A 15,671-nucleotide genomic window follows, 5' to 3' on the forward strand; every position below is an offset into this window, starting at 1 on the left:
CACCATCTTGTTTCTGATGAGTTGCTTCGTTCTTCAGGCGTCTGTTCGAGGCCGAGTCCCAAGACCTCTTCCGGGACATCCAGAGTCTCCCTCGGAATGCCGCTCTGCGTAAACTCAACGACCTCATTAAAAGAGCCAGGTTGGCCAAGGTGAGACAGGAAGCCCCGCGTTAACTTACAGAAAACCTTGTACTGTGTCCGCCTGTTACGACCCCGTCTCAAATCCAAGGGGATTGAGATCGATAACAAAATGAGCCGGACCAAACTTAAAGATATAGACAAAAAAAATTTTTCAAAACCAGGTTAAAAAATAATAAAAAACAACAAAAGGTGTCCAATAGTCTGTATATCAAGTCCAGTGAAAGTAAAAGCAAACCAATTAACAAAAGGTGTCCTCAACTAAGGTAATAATTAACAATAATAATTAACCTTAACAATTAAATAAAATAATAACATTTCTCTTTATTTATTCAAATCTCAAAATACTATACAAAACCAAAATACTTATTCTACTTCCAAACTACTTTACAAATCCAAAATCTTACTCTTACTCTTAACCTTAACCAAAATGGAGCTTTTTGTACAAACCAAACGGTAGCCTTCAGCATAAACCAAAATGCTATTCAAACTGCAAACCAAAATCTGCTATAAAACTTAACTCAAAAGCTGCTCACGCACGATGAGAGCGAATATTCTCAATAATGTCAAACACAACACAATCATGTAACTAAACTAAGGGAATCTTAATGCTCTTACTACAACCACACGGTTTACTCAGACCGGCCACTACAATACGCAATCCCAGTTGTTGGCCTAATGGTACACAGCTGCCCTGAGTGCTGGCGCTTCCTCCTTCTTAAAGGCCTGGAGTCCTTCTGGTTGGTTGGCAGGGAGGAAGTGCGGGACGGTGGTCGTCCAATAGCAGAAAAGCAGAGGTTTCGGAGGTTGGTCCCACCAAAGGGTAAGCTGGACTGGAGGCGACCAATCATCAGGGAGGCGGAAGAGTAGGGAGGTCACTGTAAAATCCACAGCCAATTGCAGAGAAGCAACCGGGCAGCAGAGCTTAAATTACCACAATCACAGGCCACAGGCCTGGGGATACGACACCGCCACGGTCCAGGTTTATCCTAAATGGTGTTTCCCACTGATACAAGGTTGCAAATAACATCAGCTGTTTTTCTAAAAATCTGGGAGCTCAGTCTGGAACAGCTTCTTGTAGGAGGATTAGATTTATGGGTGATATAGGATCAGGAATCTGGGAGCTGAGCCTGGACTAGGGATGCGAATCCCAACCACTGGGGCAGATTTGATACACATCTCAATACGCTGCCAACGATATGATACAGTAACGATTCAGCGAAGCCCCGTGCCGATACGATGCAATACGATTCATCCCATTAGACTTTATACAATGCAATTTGGTTCAATATGATTCATGGTGCAATTGAAAATGATTCAACACAAAGAATTTACAAGCTCACATCTGGTTTCTAAACAACACCACAATTATTTAGTTGGGGTGTTGAATTTAATCATATCTACCATGCATCGTGTTGTGGACGTGGACGATTCTGCATCGATCCAGCGACTGAACATTATTGATTATAATAATGTATGTACATATACAGCCGCCGCTTGCATGTGTGGCGTGATCTAACTGCCGCAACAGCTCGGCAGATCCAAGACATAATTAGTTTTGAAACCTTCACTTAGGAAAGCTGTAAAACTAAGTAATTATTCAGAAAATATATCAGTATCCCACTGGATATACTTTCATTGTCTCAGTGAAATGATGTAACATTACACTTGAAAAGGTATAAAAATCTATAAGTTAGCTTAAGGCTAATGTCTACAGAAAATACCATTGGTAAGCTAACGGTTAGCATGCACGAAAGGACTAAAGGGATTTGATCAACTTTGTCAATCAACAAATGTTAACATCAACAATATTCTCTATTTTTAATTACAAATTGACTAGAATACTTACAGGAAAATGTTTTCTGGCCATAAAGATAAGATGAAAAACATCTTCCACATTCTGTCTGAACTGACTATGGAAAGACTAAAGGGACACAACACACTGATTTACTGCAAGACATTTAAATAACAGTTTCACATTATAATAATTTTTCTTGATTTTCCAGCAATGGAAAAATAAAGTTCAATAAGGAAGAAGAAAAAAACATCACTGTTTACACGTGTATGATGTTGGTCAATATCAGGACATTCAGATTTCTGAAATATTTATAAACAAACAAGGAGTTTATGATTATCTGACTGCTTGTATTCACTGATAAAGAAAGTAGCAAAGTGACACATCCTGATGCATCATCAAATCGAATCGAATCGTTGACAAGATCATCGTAGCCAAAGCAAATTTTCAGCAGACAGTAATATTTATAGGGTGGATCAAGTGCATCCTAGTGAAGAACAGAGGTGCGTATGAGTTTGTTTGTGTCTGAGAAGGTGTGAATCTTCAGTGTGTGTGTCTGTGGAGGATTGGGTGCATGTGTGTGAGTACTGTTGGGGGGAGGGGTTTTAAGTGTTGAACTACAGGGAGGCTCTGGGGAGGAAGCTGTCTCTGAGGGGCCGTCCCCATGGAGCCGAACTGCAGTAAAACTGCAAAAGTATTTTAGCAATCCACCCTTTCATCCCCACAAAACCAGGGATCAGCCTCCATGAAACCGATCACATCTGAAACCAGGTGGTTTATGTGGATCGGTTCAAAACCTCTACTGTCTGTGGTACTGTGAGAACAGCGTAACCGCACAACTGGAAGATCTGATGTCAGTGTGATGAACACGCGCAAACACAACAACAATAATGGTGTCCATGACCATGTGGTGCTCCAGACAGTCCTGGCTTGTGTACAGCTTTAGCACCAAAATGCACGGCTTTTACAATACAGTGCCGCACTGCTGTACCATCAACAGCTGTGGAGATAAAACTATATAATAATCGATGTAACTCTGGGTTTTACCAATCTAGACACTCTAAGAAAGATACATTGCACATTTAGCTGGCTACCAATACAGTCGCATTGCAAACGTCTGTCTCATACCATCAGATCGGTGAATCTCTCCATCCCACCGATGCTGCAGTCCAGCTGGCACAGAACAGAACTAGCTAGCCCTGTTAGCGCCACTGCTGTGTCATTATCTGCGAATGCTCTGCGTCTTGTTTAAGCTCCGGAGTGTTACACTTTAATCATCGTAGCGCCCCCACAGCCTTGTAGTATGTGCAACTGCTGTTTCATGCGGATGTTAAAGCCTTTCTCCTAGTTTTTGCCACTGTTTTCACACCTGAACCTGCTTCGGTGCTGTGTGGACATTGCCTTAATGCTCCTCTCCTGCTTTCCTGATGGAAGTGGTACAAACATGGTGTTGCCCGGGTGGATGAGGTTGGCTGCAATGCATCTGGCCCTCTTCTGGACATGGGCGGTGTAGATGGAGTCCAGATCTGGTAGACGGCGGCCCAATATCCCCTGAGCTGTCCTCACCACCTGGGCTAAGTTCCTCTGGTCCTGTGCAGCTGCCGTACCACACCATCGCATTGAGACACAGGATGCTGTCCATGGAGGCTCTGTAGAAGTTCCCCAGCAGCTGAGAAGAGAGTCCCGTAAGGTGAAGCGACAGCAGGGATGGTGTCCTTGATGTGCTTTAGGAGGATCTGCTGGAAACACTTTATGATGATTGGTGCTAGAGCGACAGGGTGGTGATCATTGAGGCAGGTAATGGTGTTTTTTGTGGGCACAGGCAGAATGATGAAGGACTTCAGGCAGACCGGAACTGTGGAAAGCTGCAGGGACAGGCTGAAGATGTCCAGATAATCTTCTGTCTCCTGGTCTCCACGTGATTTTAGTGTCTGACCTGACACCTTCTCTGGACCCAAAGCCTTGTTGATGTTGATTCTCCTCAGGGTGGAGGTGCCTTGGTGCAGCTGCAGGGTAAGAGGCTGATGCTGCCTCTGGCTGTGGAGGGTGAACAGTACTTCTGCTGCTTGGAGCATCAAAGCCTGGATGAAGCTGTTCAAGGTGTCAGGCAGAGTGGGGTCGTGGCTGACCTGCTGGTCTCTGCGCTTGGACTCTGTAATGGTTTTGTTGCCTTTCCACATGCTCTGTGTGTTGTTGTCATTGAAATGCTCCTCAATGTGCTGCTTGTACCTGAGTTCTGCCAGCTGGAGGCCCTTTTTCAGGTCTTTGTGGGCCCTGCTATAAACCAGTTTGTCTCCTGCTTTGTAGGCTGCATCCCGGCTTTTAGCAGGGACCAAACTGTGCGGTCCACCCATGACTTCTGATTGGGGAAAACCGTGATTGTGTTTGTGGGTAGGACAGCATCGGAGCAGTAGTGAACATAGGGCAGTACAGTTGGCATGTATTCCTCCAGATCAGCATCCTCTTTGAACACTCCCCAGTCTGTGTGCTCAAAGCAGTCCTGTAAGGCTCAGGAAGCCTCCTAAGTTCAGACCCAAATAGTTATGGGGGCGGCGATCACAGCCGCCTCATCACAGGATTAGCTTTCATCTGCACAGTGATCAAGCAGTACAGCTCCTCCAGCGCTAACTTAGCATTAGCTGACAGTGGTATGGAGGCTGCTATGATCAGAACCAAGCTGAATTCTCTAACCAGTTTAAACGGTCTGCACCGAACTGCCAGATATTCCAGTTCAGGGGAGCAGAAGGTTCCAATAATATTCGTAGCTGTACACCACGAGTTATGAACACACAGCGCCAAACCTCCACCGATGCTGCAGTCCAGCTGGCACAGAACAGAGCTAGCTAGCCCTGCTAGCTCCACTGCTGTGTCATGGATATTGTTGTCACCCAGGTCTTGGTGAAGATTGCCACACAGCTGACAGTCTTACGTGAGGCGATCCTCAGACGAATTTCATCCAGTTTGTTGGTGAAAGACCTGGCACTGGGCTCTGCTTGCTCCACTTTTGTTTACGTTGTCTCCGTCTCCTGGGCCACAGAGGGGGGATGGTGATGGCCTCTGTGGTCCACTGCAATAAGTGTGGAAAAAAAATCTGGCTTTGGCAATGCAGAAAAACCCTAGTTTTTCCCCAATTCCAGCAGGTCAGCCATTCCAAACTGAATTAAGTCTTCAAGTTCTAAAAATGCAGGAAATAAGAACAAGATCATAAAGAAAGCATAAATAGTCGAGAGCCTGGAGACGCTGTGTGTGCCCATGTCGCTGTGTGCCCATGCCGCCATCTTGTCAGCAGCACACTGTAGCACACTATAAACCAACTTAAAAAGAAGATGCGAAGATTGTTTTATTCCGAAAAAAACACAAAATCATAAACATTTACATTTGTTTTTAGACTCATTTTCTACTTATACATTTATTTAGGTAATTCCTTTATTGCCTTTTGATAAAACAAACACATGGACCATTCACAGACAGTCCTTTTCTCAGGTCCTTTTGCAAACCACTTATAATACGCTGAAAATCTCCCCGTCAGCTGTGTCCTGCTCCCCTCCATGTTCGCTGTTTACCAACTGCAGCTGCGCCACCCACCTCCGTATCTTTTAATGCCAATAAAATGCCAAAAGACAGTGATGATGCACTCAAGGCACCTTGAAAACACAGTTGCATAGGAGATAAAACTATATAATAATTGATGTAACTATGGGTTTTACCAATCTAGACACTCTAAGAAAGATACATTGCACATTTAGCTGGCTACCAATGCAGTTGCCTTGCAAACGTCTGTCTCATACCACCAGATTGGTGAATCTCTCCATCCCAGGTCAGGACCAACTTCATGCAGCAGGATTAGATTTAAGGGTAGGACCAGGAATCTGAACCAGCTTCATTAAGGTTTCGCTTTTAATAAAAGAATAAAAAAGAAACATTTGAGCCTAAAATCCCAAAGTTCAGGCAGTGTGGAAAATGCCAAACACAACATGTGTGTGGAAACATGTTGACACACCCTTCCTTCAGCTATACATGTGCTTTACTGTCCAAACAGTCTAAGATTAGGGATCATGATTACTTAATTTCACAGTAGTATCAAACGCCATGATTAATTAAGGAAAGTAATGAAATTGAAGGATCTTTATGATTAAAGAATAATGGACGATCCATCTTATCAGCTCAGGAAGGAAAACAAAGTTAAACAACATCCATGTGTTACCGCTTGTGTTGCTTTGTTTTCCTTCCGTGTTTTCATGGGATGATCCATCAGAGGTCATATCTGCTCACCTGCATTACTAATTTCCCCCATTATTCACAAAACATACCCAGACCTGCTCACTCTATGAACCAGACTCTGTCTCATGGCTTTAAAAAAAGCAACTTGTACTTTTCACCGATAGCCCAGTTTTATCTGAACCCCCCTATCTGACCCTGGATCCAGTCTGAAAACAATCTATTTCTGAGGCTTGAACATTTTATTGGGTTTAAAGGAACTACATCAGGCTGATGGGTCGTTTCAATTTACCACCTTTTCAGATTATTAGACGACAAAAATGTCCTCTTCCAAAAACTGTTGTAAAAACTTTAAAGGTTAATATTTTTTTTCCACTTTTCTTCTTAAAGCACTTAGGCTGAATCCCATTTCACCCCTTGGCCCTACCATTTAGCCCTACCCCTCCGTTTTGCACGTTCGCATATAGGGGTTGGGGCAGGGCTGCCAACTCTCACGCATTGGCCGTGAGACTCACGCATTTGAGTGAATTCTCACGCTTTCACGCTAATCCTCCGATTTCCTGCGCTGAAACATACATCAAGAGCAAAGTCGGCTAATCGTGGGGTTTGGTAGGATTCCCAGTGGGTTACTCGTGGGCTGGTGTCCTGCTGAAAAAACTAAATAAATAAGTGGGAACGGACCTACGATATGATCTATCTGAGAAGAATAAATAGTAGTGATGTGCTGATCAATAGTTGAATATCTATTCATCCTATACCAACATTTATATAACTAAACTTCCAGGATAAGTAGGAACTACTTCTTCTGCCTGCCATAGTCACACAGCCACATCAAAACTGTCAATAAGAAGCTTTTTACCAGCTCAGAAACATAAACAGAATTAAAATTTTAGACATGGCAAAATTTTGGTTGGTTCCACCAAATCTCACTCCAAGGATTATTGAAAAGTTGGCAGCTCTGTAGGAGTGTCCCAATTTCTTTTAGGACAGAAGGGTAGGGGTAAGTGGTAGGGCTATAAACCCCTTTAAAGGAAGATTTTTCAGAGGCACACTTCAAACAGAGGGGTATGAAAAATTTCCCGTCCTATATGAGAAAGCAAGTGTTTCTACACACATCACGCTTATCTGAGGTGCAGGGCAACACACACACACACACACACACACACACACACAAAAAAGCCACAGAGAAAACGAGAGTATGCCCACACATACAATGAATTTTAATTGCACGCAAAAGTTCTACATTACGTCCTTCATAGGCCTGCTGCGATAAGCAATAAGTCAATTAATTGCACATTAAGGAAAAAATGAGCGCGACAAGTTTGCCGGTGTTGTGCCGAAAAAAGCACCCTGTCGGGAAAAGCACCCCCTCTCAAGGAGCACAGTAACAGCATCTTCCCTTACCAAAACACAGAACTAACCTGCTGATAAAAAGAAAATATATAAATATTACACAGAGAAAAAAGTCAAACGCTGATGGTCTGTATATGGTCACACTGAAGTAAAAGGACTAACAGGGACAGACTGGGGGGGGGGGTGCATATTCCGGCTGACTGAACTATCAGAATATGTACCCCCCAGTAAATCTGTCCCTGTTAGTCCTTTCACTTCAGTGTGACCATATACAGACCATTTAAGCAGCATTTTATTTTCTGTGAAATATATATATATATCTATATATATATAGATATATATATAGATATATATATATATATATATATATATATTATCAGCAGGTTAGTTCAGGCTCCTTGAGAGGGGGTGCTTTTCATGGCAGGGGTGCTTTTTTCAGCAGAACACCGGCATATATGTCATAAGGACGCAGCGTTGCGGTTCACTCACTGCTCGTTGATCAGTCTGACACGCAGTGATGAGGGGAGATATTTCAGCTTCACAAACAGCAACGATGCACACTATGTTGTTTCCCTGTTTTTTTTTTAATACAACTGGCAGTTTTGCCGGTTTTCCCTGTCTGAGCCCCATGTTTAATATTTTTTTATATATATTTTTTGAAAGCCAATTTTGTTTACAGAACAGACTTTATTATATTATATTATTATATTATTATATTTCATGCTGAAAAGTGCTGAAATGATGTTAATCTCAACACCTGGAGGGATTCCATGCAGTTCATCTGCAGAGGCTGAAAATCCTCCCTGAACCACACATCCTCTCCTCTGTTCATTTTCCTCTCTGATAAACAAAGACGTTGGGAGTCCATGGAGGACTCGTATAGACACCTGAGCTGTTAATCAGTGATGCTAATATTAGCTGTTCTAGGGTCAAAGTGGACTCTGGCTGGGGTTGGGGTGTGTCTTTGAAAATGGCATTAATCCAATTTCAATTGCAGTTTATGTTAACAAAAACAGGAGCTCGCTGTGCTCTGAGCCCCACCCTCCGGGCATCCTTCTCATGCTTTTGTTCTTCCTCCTTCGATTAATAAGCAGTGCATCACGTCCGTGAACACCCACCGTTCGTTACACCTTTTCTTCCTCCTCACATCACACTGGACTGAAGGCTTCACACCAAGAACAACATGTAACTACACAGATTCAAACCAGTGTGGACAGCAGTCTCTGCAGGTCACATCTTTTCTGGGTCTTCTTCCCTCAGGTGCATGCTTACATCATCAGCTACCTGAAGAAGGAGATGCCGTCGCTTTTTGGACGAGAGAAGAAGAAGGAAGAGCTGATCATGAGACTGCCAGAGATCTACGTCATCCTGCAGAGAGAGCACCACATCAGCCCCGGAGACTTCCCCAACGTCACCAAGATGCAGGTACGGACCCAACACAGAGCTCCAGGTCCAAAGATCAGGACCTGCAGGAGCCTGAGAGATCCAGGTCTCAGATCCAAGTCTCAGCCTGGGTTTAGATTCAGGTTTGTGTTCCTGCATCTGTAAACATTTAATACAACATCACAAATATACACTTCCTGTTTCTCACTTACAGAGCATCATGGGAGCTGTAGTTTACATATTTTAATGTATTTTTTTTAACCCTTAAAACTCCAAAACATTTTTAGTTATTACAGGATGTTTCCAGCCTCAGCTTCACATTCTGAGGCTAAAATGATGTAAAATGAATGTATGAATAGATGTAGCAGCATAAAGGCCGACCAGAAGAAGAAAGCAGAATTTATTACTAACAGAACTTTGTAGAAATAACACACAGACCAACAGTGACCAAACCTTTTCTCATCTCATCGTTCTCTCAAGTCTTGGCTTTCAGGAGAAAAAATATTAGCAGGAATAGGCCTGTCGCAATAAGCAATAAGTCCATTAATTAAATGCGCGCGATAAGTTTGCCGGCTGCGATAATTTTTATTCCCCCCCTCCCCACACACACGGTTTACCATAGACTGTGTGTGACAGCAGGTTGCACTATGGAGTATTTCGACTGCTCTGGTTTCTTGCGGAGGGATCTCTCTGATGTCATACTTGACAGCAGCATGTTGCAGCACGAGACCGTGGTGAAGCACCTGTGCGAGCCGGAACGCCGCATTTCTTTTGCAGGGCTGCCAACACGCATCGGCCATGAGACTTTCACATTTTAGTGGCTTCCCACGCTCTCGGTCTAAACCTCCGATTCTCATGCTGAAATATGTAAATAAGTCGAATGGAGAAATAATAGCTGCGAACACCTCATTTATTGTTTCGCTGCTCCCCAATTGTAGGCAGAACACACACATGTAGCCTACGACATCAGTACAAAGCCCCCCACTTCCTGGTCTACCGTAATAACCCCTGTAATGCGCAGGCACATCACACAAATAGAGTCAGCCAACTTTATGTGACAAAATAAATATCAAGAGCAATGCTGGCTAATCATGAGGTTCGGGAGAATTCCCAGTGGGCCGCATTACTTTTGGGCTGGTGTCCCGGCGTGTCGCAGCAGCGCGGTTCACTCACTGCTCATAGATCAGTCTGACACGCAGTGATGAGGGAGAGATTTCAGCTTTACAAACGATGCGCAGTGTGTTTATATATATATATATAATATATTTTTTTAAATGCAATTTTGTTTACAGAACAGACTTTATTATCCATCATACTTACAGACTGAGAGTCCATTTTATTTTGTGTTTTTGTTATTTAAAATGTCTTCCAGTTCCAGTGTAAAATGTTCTTTAGAAATGAAAGTTTAGTGATCTTTGAAAGGGTGTACTTACATTATTTTGGCATTGTCATTATATTAGTTGAAAATGGTCTCAAAATGACATTATCACTTTGCGCAACATTATCGTTTATCGTGATAATTTCTGAGAAAATTGATCACCCAGCAAAACTTGTTATCGTGACAGGCCTGGCATTGAAACAAACACACAACAGAAACTATTTCCATGTTTCCACTTTTTCCTCATTTCCAGTTATTCCTGCTACTATTTACCTGCTATCCTCACTAAACCAACTCCAGCTCAGCTGCTTTGTGGCGCCACCGTGCATCAGAAACGTCTTCTTGGCTTTATTCCAGCCATAGAGGAGCATTATTTTTCTTCTTTTCACACACACATAGAACTTTCTGCTCACTGGTTGATCTTTGGCTGCTCCTGATTGGACGTTACCGTCAATCTAAGCTCTCTGAGTGGTGGAAAGTCTGACAGGAAGTGGCTTCATCATCATGTCCAGGTCTAAATAGAGGTCTCTTAGCAACATAGTAGTGATGGTGATGTTTTATGATGAAATGTGATAAATAATGCTGTTATCATGGATCTTTGTGGATTTACCAGATAGAGTCTCTGAATAAACACAACACTGGAAAACGCAAAGAAATCTATCACAACTGGTGCCTGAGATCTAGAGTTTTAAGGACTGATGCTCAGTTCTGATTGGTTCTGTTCTGTTCTGTTTGGTTCTATTGGGTTCTCTTGGGTTCTGTTGGGTTCTGTTGGGTCTGTTCGGTGTGACAGTTTCTGTGATGGGTTCTGTGACAGGTTTTCCTCCTGATCATTTGACTCTGAGATGAGATGAAATGTACAGCCCTGACTTGAGATAGATTATTTAACATTTTTGGTCCAGATGTTGTAAGAAGCTATGAGCAGATGATGAAATGAGAAGTGTTTTCCACATATCAGGGTGGTTTTTAAGGGTCGGTACACAATGAACTGGACTGCAGCTGGTCTGCTGGGCCCACTGAGAGCTTCTCCACCATGTGTGTGTGTTCCTGAACTAGACTTGTATTTGTCAGATAAATGGTGGATATTTGAGTTGTTTCAGTTCCCTGGTGAGACGTGTGCTCAGCCTACAGTCAGTGACCTTTTAAAGTCCAGTGTGTCACATGTAAGTATTCAGAACTACACTATCACCAGCGTGGAAGTGTGTTTAGATAAGAATAAGTTTGTTTTTAATTTCCTTTGAACAAGTCATCTATATCCAAAAACATAGCCAATGTCAACAGATTCCTTCAGAAACCTGTCGGAGAGTCCAGCTCCACATCTCTGGAACAGTCAGATCTTCACTTTTTAACTAAACTTGTTATTTTCCAACATAAAATAGGTTTCCGTATTAATCTGAATAACAGTAAGAATTAGTTTTGTCCTGAAGACATGAAACAGTGACATAACAGTGAATAATATAAAATGATGATGAGCAGCAGTTTGTTTACCTCAGTTATTCAGCTGCTACATCATGTGATTTATGTTGTCAATAAAGTTTAAAATGTCATAAAACCACAGTCAGACTTGTTCTCTGTTCAGAGGTCATTAGAGACTGTTGCGTCCAGCTGAAAACAGCTGGAGGTTTGATTTCCAGCTGTGGAACAGCTTTTCTCTCCCGTTAACCCACCTGAGACGCTGTAAAACCCACAGGACAGTAATTTTCCACCAGTCAGTGTTTGTCATGTATTCTCGAAGCTATTAGGTCTGAAGAAGAAGAAGAAAATGACATCGTCATCCAAACTGAACGACCTTTCTGTGAACAAACTTGGTCCAACAGGAACACCATCAGAATAACAACGTCAAGCAAATGAAATGCTGGCTGATTCTAGATCAGTCATGTTCAGACATGTTTACATCTACCTGGTCAACTAGAAACAAGTAAAGACTTCTGGGCAGAAACTCATTATTTAGCCAGAGATAAATAAACATTTCTCTTAAGTTACAGAAAAACATTTCAGTGTTTACACATGAAGGAAAGTTTTAAACATTTTGGAGCCGTTTTACAAGTTTTACAAGTAGACCCTCTTCCTCCTCCTCCTCCTCTTCCTCCTCCTCCTCCTCTGTGGGGGCTCACCTCCAGCTGAGATTCTCCTGTTGGAAGGTTCCTGTGTGGCAACAGCTGCAGAAGGATGGATGAACTTTAACACTTCAGCTGCAAAACTGATATAATCATCAGACATGTTTTTATTATGTTTATTATCAGAGAAACATAAACTCAGTTCCTAAAAAGTTTTGGTCTCTGTATAAAATATAAATAAAACCAGAATTCAGTGATTTACAGATCTCATCAACTCAAATTTTATTCCCAGTAGAAGACAAATAACATGGCAGATGATGAAACTCAGACATTTTACCATCTGATGGAAAATATAAGCTGATAGTGAATCTGATGCAGCAACACGTCTGTAAAAAGTAGTTCCAGGGTGATGTTTGGCATGGTGTAAAAAGTAGTTCCAGGGTGATGTTCGGCATGGTGTAAAAAGTAGTTCCAGGGTGATGTTTGGCATGGTGTAAAAAGTAGTTCCAGGGTGATGTTCGGCATGGTGTAAAAAGTAGTTCCAGGGTGATGTTCGGCATGGTGTAAAAAGTAGTTCCAGGGTGATGTTCAGCATGGTGTAAAAAGTAGTTCCAGGGTGATGTTCGGCATGGTGTAAAAAGTAGTTCCAGGGTGATGTTCGGCATGGTGTAAAAAGTAGTTCCAGGGTGATGTTCAGCATGGTGTAAAAAGTAGTTCCAGGGTGATGTTCGGCATGGTGTAAAAAGTAGTTCCAGGGTGATGTTCAGCATGGTGTAAAAAGTAGTTCCAGGGTGATGTTCAGCATGGTGTAAAAAGTAGTTCCAGGGTGGTGTTCAGCATGGTGTAAAAAGTAGTTCCAGGGTGGTGTTCAGCATGGTGTAGCATCTTCTTCTTCTAACATGTCTGGAAACGTCTGGGAAGTGAGGAGACCAGTTGCTGGAGTTTTAGGAGAGGAATGTTGTCCCATTCTGGTCTGATGCAGGATTCTAGCTGCTCTACAGTCCTGGACCTTGGTTGCTGGATTTCTGCTTCCATGATGCTCCAGATGTTGTGTACTGGTGAAAGGTCTGGACTGCAGGCAGGCCAGTTCAGCAGCCGGACTCTTCTCCTGTGAAGCCATGCTGCTGTGATGGATGCAGGATGTGGTTCAGCATCGTCTTTCTGAAATCTGCAAGGCCTTCCCTGAAAGAGACGTTGTCTGGATGGGAGCAGATGTTGCTCTAAAACCTCCATGTACTTTTCAGCATTGATGGAGCTTCACAGATGTGGAAGCTGCCCACGCCATAGGCACTAATGCAGCCCCATCCCATCAGAGATGCAGCTTTTCACCTGTCCACTGATAACAAGCTGGATGCTCCCTCTCCTCTTTAGTCTGCAGGACACGCCGTCCATGCTTTCCACAAACTAGTTCACATCTTCATCCAGGTTTCCACTTTGCCTCAGACCATTTTAAATGAGCTTTGGTCCAGAGAAGACGGAAGAAGCTGGTTCTGGATCCTGTTCACATCTGGCTTCTTCTCTGCATGATGGAGCTTTAACCTGCATTTGTGGGTTTCAGGGACACTGGTTTCTGGAAGTCTTCCTGAGTCCATGCAGTGGTTTCCAGGAGAGAATCATGTCTGCTTTTAATGCAAAAGATCATCAGCATCCAGCCATGTCCCATGCACACAGAGATTCCTCCTGATTCTCTGAATCTTCTGATGATATTCTACACTGTAGATGGTGGTCTGAGGAACATTTTTCTAAAGTTTTAGATCCAGTTTGTCTCAGATTGGTGAACTTCCGTCCATCTTTCCATCTGAGAGACTCTGCCTCTCTGAAATGCTCCTTTTATACCCAGTCATGTTACTGACTTGTTGCCAGGTAACCTGATTGGTTGTCCAATGCTCCTCCAGGTGTTTTTGGTTTGTACCAGGTATTTTTCCAGCCTTTTGTTGCTCCTGTTCCAGCTTTTTTCCAGAGGTGCTGTTGCATCAGCTCATATATATCACATGGTGAAACGTCTCCGTTTCATCATCTGAGATGTTGTTTATCTTCTACTGGGAATAAAAGATGAGTTGACTGGATTCTGTTTTATTTAAATTTTACACACAGACCCATCGTTTGTGGAGTTGGGGTTTTAAATGGAGCTAATGTTGCTGCAGAGAATGTGTCAGTTCTTACTCCTGCTGATAAATCCGGTCTTCTTCTTCTTCTTCAGGAAATGCTGCAGCACTGTGATTTCAGTAAGTTCCCATCTCTGAAGGTGAAACTGATCGAGTCGGTGGACAAGATGCTGGCCACGAAGATCGCTGTTCTGATGGCGATGATCCGGGAGGAGGAGTCCAATCAACCCCCGGCCATGGTGTCGGGCGGCGCCTTCGAGGGCTCCCAGGACGGGCCCTTCGGTCAGGGCTACGGCGAGGGCATCAGCGCTGGGGCCGACACCGAGGACTGGATCGTCAGCCGGGACAAGCACCGTTACGACGAGATCTTCTACACGCTCATGCCCATCAACGGCAAGATCACGGGCGTCAACGCCAAGAAGGAGATGATGAATTCTCGGCTACCAAACACGGTGTTAGGAAAGATCTGGAAACTGGCTGACTGCGACCGGGACGGCATGCTGGATGACGAGGAGTTCGCCCTCGCTCAGCACCTCATCAAGGTCAAGCTGGAGGGCTACGAGCTGCCCACCGAGCTGCCCGCTCACCTCGTGCCTCCAGCCCACCGTAAAAACGATACGGCGGACGCCCTGTACAACCACACCGAAGACTAGACGGACCCAGGACTGAAGAGGAAAACCTCGCTCAAGATCAGATTAAACCGACTAAGACACCACAGAAGAGAAGGGACTCAGTCTGGTGTCGTCTGGAAACGTTTAAACTCGTCTAAACTCTGTCCTGCCTTCACTTTTCTGTTCACGTTTGTATGAACTTCCACAAACTGAAGAGCCGTTTTTATCCTGAAGGTTTCACCGGCTTCTTTTACACAGAAAATCATCATCATCATCAGTCAGAAAACTTGCCAAAGAAGACGGATGTTTATTTCCTTTGCTCCTCCTCCTGCTGTCCTAACCTCTGACAGAAATTCACTTTAACCTGTAATGATGATTAAAAGTCAGATTTAGTGGAAGCTTAATAAAACCAGCAACTTTCTTTGATGCCAAATAATCTCATTTTTGTCTGTTTGTTGTTCAGTGAAAGCTGTTTCTGTTCAGCCTGATCAGAGTTCAGTCGTGTTCACAGGTTTTCCAAACTCTGGCAGAATTGGTTTTATTGGCCATTTCTAAAAAATATTAATGGTTGTTTAAAAAAAAAAAAGGTTTTATTCATGGATTGTGGTCAGATAAAGCCATTTATTAAATTATA

At 43.2% G+C, this 15,671-nt stretch overlaps 1 protein-coding gene across 1 annotated transcript in view; it reads left to right on the plus strand.

Annotated features, from left to right (window-relative positions):
• The window catches only part of ehd4 (EH-domain containing 4), a 51,877-nt gene extending 36,414 nt beyond the window's left edge, over positions 1-15,463 (plus strand). The window contains exons 6-8 of the mRNA XM_041971340.1: positions 38-149; positions 8,764-8,928; positions 14,522-15,463. Coding sequence (XP_041827274.1) covers positions 38-149; positions 8,764-8,928; positions 14,522-15,079 — 835 coding nt within the window. The 3' untranslated portion in view covers positions 15,080-15,463. The remainder of the gene's footprint in view (positions 1-37; positions 150-8,763; positions 8,929-14,521) is intronic.
• The last annotated feature ends 208 nt before the right edge of the window (positions 15,464-15,671 follow it).

This window comes from Melanotaenia boesemani, chromosome 20, assembly GCF_017639745.1.
Source record: "Melanotaenia boesemani isolate fMelBoe1 chromosome 20, fMelBoe1.pri, whole genome shotgun sequence".
Taxonomy (NCBI): Eukaryota; Metazoa; Chordata; class Actinopteri; order Atheriniformes; family Melanotaeniidae; genus Melanotaenia; species Melanotaenia boesemani.